The 8,930-nt window shown below is 39.0% G+C and overlaps 1 protein-coding gene across 1 annotated transcript in view; it reads left to right on the top strand.

Moving 5' to 3' along the window:
• LOC107569973 (sodium leak channel non-selective protein) overlaps positions 1-8,813 on the top strand; it is a 115,485-nt gene extending 106,672 nt beyond the window's left edge. The window contains exons 37-42 of the mRNA XM_016256153.1: positions 3,826-3,990; positions 5,628-5,785; positions 6,014-6,164; positions 7,307-7,456; positions 7,546-7,657; positions 8,063-8,813. Coding sequence (XP_016111639.1) covers positions 3,826-3,990; positions 5,628-5,785; positions 6,014-6,164; positions 7,307-7,456; positions 7,546-7,657; positions 8,063-8,205 — 879 coding nt within the window. The 3' untranslated portion in view covers positions 8,206-8,813. The remainder of the gene's footprint in view (positions 1-3,825; positions 3,991-5,627; positions 5,786-6,013; positions 6,165-7,306; positions 7,457-7,545; positions 7,658-8,062) is intronic.
• Positions 8,814-8,930: the final 117 nt, after the last annotated feature.

Here is an 8,930-nt window from a genome sequence, read left to right as displayed (position 1 = left end):
TTCAATGATGAACTGTCTTTAACTGAAAAATGAGTGTTTACTATTGTCATTTTGCATTATTGACACTATTTTCCTAATTAATGCTGTTCAGTTGCTTTGTCACAATCTGTATTGTTAAAAGCGCTATATAAATAAAGGTGACTTGACTTGACTTGACTTAATGGCTGCTGAAAAATCATCTTTGCCTTTACATTTAAAATATATTAAAATAAAAAACATTATTTAAAATTGTAATAATATTTCACAATATGTACACTGAACAAAATTATAAATGCAACACTTTTGTTTTTGCCCCCATTTTCTTTGGTTATGCAAACCGATTGTTGCAGCAGCTGTCCGGGTGGCTGGTCTCAGACGATCTTGGAGGTGAAGATGCTGGATGTGGAGGTCCTGGGCTGGTGTGGTTACACGTGGTCTGCGGTTGTGAGGCCGGTTGGATGTACTGCCAAATTTTCTGAAATGCCTTTGGCGACAGCTTATGGTAGAGAAATGAACATTCACTTCCCGGGCAACAGCTCTGGTGGACATTCCTGAAGTCAGCATGCCAATTGCACGCTCCCTCAAAACTTGCAACATCTGTGGCATTGTGCTGTGTGATAAAACTGCACATTTTAGAGTGGCCTTTTATTGTGGCCAGCTTAAGGCACACCTGTGCAATAATCATGCTGTCTAATAAGCATCTTGATATGCCACACCTGTGAGGTGGATGGATTATCTCGGCAAAGGAGAAGTGCTCACTAACACAGATTTAGACAGATTTGTGAACAATATTTGAGAGAAATAGGCATTTTGTGTACATAGAAAAAGTCTTAGATCTTTGAGTTCAAAAGTGTTGCGTTTATAATTTTGTTCAGTGTATTTTACTATTTTGATTAAATAAATGCAAGCTTGGTGTGCATATGGGACTTTCTTTAAAAAATATGTTATTAAAATTACATTTTAGCAAGACTTCCATGGCTAATATGATCCACATGCTAGGCAAACATCATACCTGCACCAGTGTTATTTTAGTATCATTGAGATACTATTAGATATTGATATAGATATTGTTAATATTTTGAATGAGATTTTATTCATATTTTCTGCTTTTATGTTAATTTAAAGTTTTAGTAATTTTGTTGTTCTTGCAATTTTTCTTAATTAGTATTAGTAGTATATTAGTTCAATTTTGTTGTTTGTAAATTTCAGTTTTATTTTTAATTATTTTAGTACATCAATTTAATCTAAATGAAAGTGAGAAATGTTGCCTTGGAGACTATAATAAAATAAGGTTTGAGTTTATTATTACGGAGTGTCTATTTACACTAAGTGCAAATAGCCCACCTTGTTGGCAGAGGCTATTTACACTAATTTCGCCCACCAATGTGTGATTGAACTAGTCAAAAGTGCAAAAGACGGCTGCTAGATGTCAGCTTCAGTGGCATAGATGGTGTGTCATAGTCTTTTTGACGCGATCAACCCAAGTTCGAACCTAAGTTCAACTTTTTTTCTTCCATTTTTAAATTTCATATCACATCGGAAAGGCATGTATTTTTAATAAAAATTAAGGAAATAATCAAATATTTGAAGAAAAAAAAAAGTATCGGGTAGGGTTAGGGTAGGTCTAGGAAGGGCTTATTGTCCCAATAATGTGGCATCCATTTAATAATTTGAATTAAAATTATAATTTACACTCAATACGTTATTATTGCATACTGTTTTATAATGTACTACATTACTGAGGTGCAGATAATTGCCACTATTTGCATTAAGCAGTATAAATAGCAGAAAATCCAGTTATTTTAACATAAATAGAATCTATAGCTATTTGCACTGTGTAAATAGCATATCGCTAAAAATACTGCTATTTTCACTTAGTGTGAATAGAATCCATTGCTATTTACACTTATGGCACCTTTCCACTGCATGGTACGGCACGGTACGGCTCAGTACAGTTCGCTTTTGGGGTGTTTTCCACTGGGTACAGTACCTGGTACCTGGTACTTTTTTTAGTACCACCTCGGTTGAGGTTCCAAGTGAACCGTACCGTTACCAAAACGTGACGTGTAAACTCTGCTGATCACGGATTGGCCGGAGAGAATCATCACTACCTGCGTCACTGAACTTGCGCCACAAACACAACAGAACTGCTAGATTTAAATCAGCACAGCCAGCGAAGGATCGAACGCAACGGTTTTAAACGAGTGCACCTTTTTTAACAACCAAAAAGTGTCTGTTTCGTTGTCTGTTGAGGAAGTACAGACGTTCCTCTCATTGATAGCTGAGGAGCGGATCCAGCGAGAGCTTGATGGGGCTACGCGGAATGAAAAAGTTTTTCACGAGTTGCGGCAATAGAGGAGGCGCAACTATAAGGACATGTGAATAATCCCGCCCACTCTAAAGCGGTACTGAACTGCAGTGGAAACGCAAACCGAACCGAGCCGTGCCATACCGTACTGAGCCGTGCCGACCCTGAGTCGTACCACGCAGTGGAAAAGTGCCATTAGTGCAAATAGCTGCTGCCTTATTATTTTTTCATTACTTTTTTATTTCAGTTAACATTTATTTTATTTCAAGTAACAACATTTTTTCTTTCTTTTTTAAATGATTTTAGTTGTAGTAAACTATAATAACCCTGACATGCACTAACTAGTTTCAACCAGCATAATCTTGATAGTCCTAGCCCTGGTCTTTTTCAGCAGGTTTAAGCCCACAACACCCTCTACAGTAGGGTGACCATATTTTAGTTTTCCAAAAAGAAGACGGGTGCGGGGGGCTGGGGTGTGGTTTGTTGGTGGTTAAAGTAGTGACCAAAGTAGCGCAATGACAATATCCAAAATATCAAAACTCAAAATATGTAATTTCCTAAAATACATATTTTACAGTCACTGTTATGCATATTTATAAAAGACGCAACTAAAAAGCTTCAGTGGCCCTCCTTCACAAAACTTAACATCCAGCACAGTTTTATCATAGAATGATAAACAATACAAGCATTTCAGTCAAATGTAAATTATGCAACATTTCAAACCTTTAACCCACGGGGGGAAATGAACTCACGACAACAGTTTAAAAGCAGCACAATTCCATTGAAAAGAAAACGCGGAAATGACAACCCTGCATCCAACACGAGCTGCAGGAGTCAGATTTGACTGATCACGGGTTGAGAGGAGAGATTGCTGAAAGATCATGCTGGAGGATTTGCTGCTCATCAGATCCTGAGCTCATTAACAAATATCTGATCTTTTATACAGAGCTCACGTGATCGCAAAAGTGAACAGCGAGCGCCCATTCAAAAGAGATTTAAATATTCTGCATATTGATAGCGGATCCCTGATGCGTGAAAATTATATGCAATGTTAGAATGTTTGCTGGAGCACTGGACACAAAAATCACGGGAGCGGGCGATAATGGTCAGAAATTCAGTGGGAGCAGGATTAAGAAAACCGCTTATACAAAACCGCACACAATGAATGGCGACTGTAGAAAGCAAAAGCCGAATTCCAGACATTTTGGGCGATTTAGAAATCCCGGCCGGAAGCATTATTTTAAGGTCCAAAAAGAGGACGTATGGTCACCCTACTCTACAGTACACCATGAGTGTGTAACTCACACACCACTCAACTTTATGCTCTGAAATGTGTCATTCAGTGTGCTAACTGGTTGCATTCCCAGCATTGCCACAAGAGCAGCTATAGTGGGTATTAGTATTAACCACCAACATTTTAAAACCTGACAATGGCATTCGAAGGTAAATCTATTGCTTCCTTGAGGTTTATTACAACCACAGCAAGCATTTGCACACTTGTTTAGAGTCTGTTTTCCGTCCCTTACTTGTGTTCTGAGAGCCTAGCTGAAAGCGATCCCAACAATAATCACTTTATTTCCCTCTTAGCCATCATTGTGGAGAATTTCTCTTTGTTCTACTCCACCGAGGAGGACCAGTTGCTAAGCTACAACGACCTGCGTCACTTCCAGATAATTTGGAACATGGTGGATGACAAGCGGGAGGTGAGAAGGAGGAGGGGACGTGCCTGTGATCAGCGGCTGTCAGCGGGGATGATTTTGAGTTAATACCTGTGTGTGCTCTTCGCACCGGCTCTGAAGCCACAAATGAATGAATCACACGCATCGACATTCTCACCTCCAGAGTAATTGGAGGTTATTACTGCCTGTCACAGATAGCGAGAGGTGTTGAGCTGTCATCTTCATTAGGTGGAAACAGCCTTATTGAGAGCAGCAGAGAGAAGTACGTGCAGATTTGACCTCCTCCCGTAGGATCAGTAATATCTGCTCGTGTATATTTGAGTTAAATGAGGCACACCAGTCATTTTCTGGCCTTAATGAATCAACCAGCGGTGCTGGGATCAGCTAGAAACACTTGAGGCCATAAGACTGTAACAGCTGAGCACAGGAAGGACTTTGTGCCTAATTAGACACATGAGCTCTGCTCCAAAATCTAGTGAGCTTCCTTGATGCCTGCTAGCCTTCTAAGACAGCACAAACCTCACAAAGCTGATTTAGAACACTCTACATAGGCAACAACAACAACTTTTCACCTAGCAAGTTTTCATTTCATTTTTAATTTTCATCAGTAAAATAAGTAATAGTAAAATTCTTCGGCAATGAACCACCTCTTGATATTTCAGCCAAAAAAAATTACATATTGCTACTCCAGGATCATTTTTGGTCACTCTGAATCTTACATATTCACCTGTTTTAGCTTATCCAAGTTATGTGCACAAAATAGTTTTTATCAAAAATGTCCAATTAATTCCTGTATGTTTAATGCTAATATATAATGGGGCCATGTATCGTGAGATTTTGAGTGAAAACCTCCTTCCATCAGCAAGGGCATTGAAGATGAAACGTGGCTGGGTCTTTCAGCATGACAATGATCCCAAACACACCGCCCGGGCAACGAAGGAGTGGCTTCGTAAGAAGCATTTCAAGGTGCTGGAGTGGCCTAGCCAGTCTCCCGATCTCAACCCCATAGAAAATCTTTGGAGGGGGTTGAAAATCCGTGTTGCCCAGCGATAGCCCCAAAACATTACTGCTCTAGAGGAGATCTGGATGGAGGAATGGGCCAAAATACCAGCAACTGTGTGTGAAAACCTTGTGAAGACTTACAGCAAACGTTTGACCTCTGTCATTGCCACCAAAGGGTATATAACAAAGTATTGAGATGAAATTTTGTTATTGACCAAATACTTATTTTCCACCATAATTTGCAAATAAATTCTTTAAAAATCCTACAATGTGATTTTCTGGATTTTTTTTTCTCATTTTGTCTCTCATAGTTGAGGTATACCTATGATGAAAATTACAGGCCTCTCTCATCTTTTTAAGTGGGAGAACTTGCACAATTGGTGGCTGACTAAATACTTTTTTTCCCCACTGTATATATATATATATATATATTGACTTCTTCACCATTCATAGTTTATCAGATTTCATTCTAGGATTGCCTGCTCTGCCAAGGATACAATATGATGCTTCCTTAGAATTTAATAAAAAGAATGGGCCTTAAAATGCACTCTAGGTAGGCAGCTCACTAGCTATAGTACAGTGATAGTCTGAGAATTTTCTTAAATAACCCTTTTGCCATTATATATACCAGTATTTATTTACTAGTTTTTTGAAAACAGGGAGTGATACCGACCTCTCGGGTGAAGTTTCTGCTCCGTCTGCTGAGAGGTCGTCTGGAAGTTGACCTGGAAAAAGACAAGCTTCTCTTCAAACACATGTGTTATGAGATGGAGCGTCTGCACAACGGAGGAGATGTCACCTTCCATGATGTACTGAGGTTAGTAAGGAACATTAGTATTCATTACAGCACACTAACAAACAGATGCATATTACGACAAATCAAAATGTCCTAATTTGATATAGAAGAGTTACTATTAAAACTCAAATTTTCCCCATTCTAAAAAGAACAAACCCTGAAAGGGCCAATCCATCGCTAGTGTTGTTCATATTGGCCACTAAGCGTGTTCAGCAGCTTATAGGAAGTCATTGATGGTGTATGTTTCAGCATGCTGTCGTACCGCTCAGTTGATATCCGGAAGAGTCTTCAGCTGGAGGAGCTGTTGGCGCGAGAGCAGCTTGAATACACTATAGAGGAGGAGGTGGCCAAACAAACCATCCGCATGTGGTTAAAGAAGTGCCTCAAACGCATACGAGCAGTGAGTTCACACAAACACACTCCTGACACTTCACTGATATTTACCCCAATAAACTGAAAACAGATCAGCTGTTTGACAGTGACTATATTTACACTACATCTCAACATGGCCCAAATCTGATGGCACTTTAATATGTGGAAATAAATCCATATTGTACATTTTTATTTTTATTTTTGGCTGTGGGTCTTGAACAGTCATGTGGGAATTTATCCAATATTTGTCAGTCTAACTTGACAATGTGACATTAACTTCCTGTCTGAGTTTTTTATTTTTATATTTTTTCTGCTAAATCAAATATACAGATGAAAACATTTTGTATTCTGTAATATTTTTTCCTATATTTTAACTCAATTTTATGATTTGTTTATATACTACACTTTTTTTTTTTTTACATTTTTATCACAGAATAAGGCAGAAAATATATTGTTTAGTTTCTATAGGCTACCGTAATAAATGCTATGTCAGTTAGCACTGCATCATTCAGATTCTTTACCTGGAAATGACTTGAAAAACACACATAAACCATATATAAACCCAGTATTAATGAAACATACACTGCATGAGAGAGTTTAGCGCTCCGTAATGTTCACATCTCCTAATTTCAGATACAAATAAAACACCAGGTCATGCATAGACAATTTTAAAGTTAAATTTACATGTATATTTAGTTTTTTTTCCCGCTGGAGCACCACTCGAGTCTTCCCCTCCCATTTCACTTGATTCCCACGTCTGCTACCTGCGCAGATATCAACAGTGCAACTGGGTTTTAGGTTGCCAGGTTGAGGTCACAAATGAGTTGAAATTTTTATGATGTATCGATTGTGTGAGCAGGATGCGTTTCACACAAGATCTGGCAACTGGACAACCTTGGGATAATATATTAATGTGATCATTCATATAGCGAGGTTTGGGCCACGCAAATTACAGGAGTTTCGCGGGAGAAATAACAAAACGGGAGGGATGCAGGAGATGGGTGTGAAATATGGGAGTGTTGACAGGTATGCTGATATAACTGCTGATATTCAGTTGAGTTGCCTTTATTCTCATTGTTCAATAGAATTAGTCCCGTATCAGTATAGTGGCTGATCTTAGACATGCAGGATGAGCCAAATGAAAACACTGACACCACTTTCCTCCTTCAGAAGCAGCAGCAGTCATGTAGCATCATTCTCAGTCTGAGAGAGAGCCAACAGCAGGACCTCCGGCGCCTGCTCAACCCTCCCAGCATTGAGACCACCGTCCCCAGCGAGGACACCAACGCCCATAACCAAGACAATCCCACTCAGCCAGAGGTAACCCTACCAGTGTCTGTTCTTCAGAGACTCTGTGTGTCTCTGAGTCTTCATTCTAATGAAATGATGTGAAATGATTGACCCAGCAGAGCAGCGGCCTGCAGACCTTACTGAGCCCCACCCTGTCGGACCGCAGCAGATATCGACAGGACTCCGCCGACCGACCCCAGAGGAAGCTGGGACAGTGGCGACTTCCTGCAGGTCAACACCAAACACTCACACTATTAAACATGCTCTTACATTTACAAAAGTATTGCTTTTGTAAAATGATCAATATGGGGTGCTGTGTGTACATTAATGAGGAAAAAAAAATAACTTAAATGATTTTAGCAAATGGCTGCAATATAACAAAGAGTGAAAAATTTAAGAGGGTCTGAATACTTTCCGTACCCACTGTAGCAACATAAGTCATGCTAAGTGTTGCTAAAGGATGTTAGCATAATAATTATACTATACGTTCTTCCCATGTTTCTTTGAATGGTTTTGAAAAAGAACAAAGGCTTGTTTATTGTTTGTTTTTCCACATATTTAGTATTCTGCACAATGACTTGTTTGCGTGGCTGGTTAACCCATGACTCACATCACAGTCTTGTGTTTGTCCCGCAGGGCACACAAGTGTGAAGTCCATGGTGTGTAAGATGAACCCTGTGAGTGATGAGGCCTCCTCGGGGTCTGAATTCAAGAAGTGGTGGACTCGCCAACTGACAGTGGAAAGTGATGAAAGCGGCGATGACCTCATTGATATCTGAAGCAAAACGGCCTGCTAAGTTTTTCAGATTTTCCTCTTAAGAAAGGATCATTCGGCTAAATCTTTTGTATTGGCTTCTTATATGACATAAGCCATGATCCTCTGTTAGCTTTACGTAGGGGAGTCTATGCTGCTTAAAGCATCACCTGCACCCGTTCAAGCCTCCTTTTGCTTATTCAAAGACAATAAATGTCGGTTTCAACCATGTTAATGCTCACCCTACTGTGGTGGAAGATTTTCAGTGAGCATTGTTTTGTCAATGAGAAATATCTTTGATGAAAGAGCAGCTGTAAAGTGTCCTCAGGAAGTTTATGTAATGTAATATAAGAGTCTAATAATCTGAATTCTAGATGTAATGGTTAGGGAATTCACATGCTTTACGTGACGCACCTAACCAAAGCCATAGCGTTCTCCTTGTTTGTCTTTTGTGCCACCATAATATGTCTTCATTACATGGGTGTTTGTAAGATCCACAATTATCTTGTGTTGTAAAACTGGGCTTACACTTTATAAAATGCAACCACTTTCTTACATTATGGCAAGACAGTGAATGTAACTGTATTATGTGTCTACGCGACTGGGATTTTTCCAGATGTTTAATTATTATAATAAAGCTACATATGTAAGTTATAAGATTCATTTAAATAATATATTGAAATAATGTACTTAATATATTTTGCAAACTGAAAATTGCAGCAGTTTATTGCGTGCTTTTAAATTAAAAGT

Source organism: Sinocyclocheilus grahami, unplaced genomic scaffold (assembly GCF_001515645.1).
Source record: "Sinocyclocheilus grahami isolate Dianchi unplaced genomic scaffold, SAMN03320097.WGS_v1.1 scaffold28.1, whole genome shotgun sequence".
Lineage (NCBI taxonomy): Eukaryota > Metazoa > Chordata > Actinopteri > Cypriniformes > Cyprinidae > Sinocyclocheilus > Sinocyclocheilus grahami.
The sequence above is the reverse complement of the archived record's forward strand: the minus strand, read 5'-3'. Positions and strand labels throughout refer to the sequence as shown.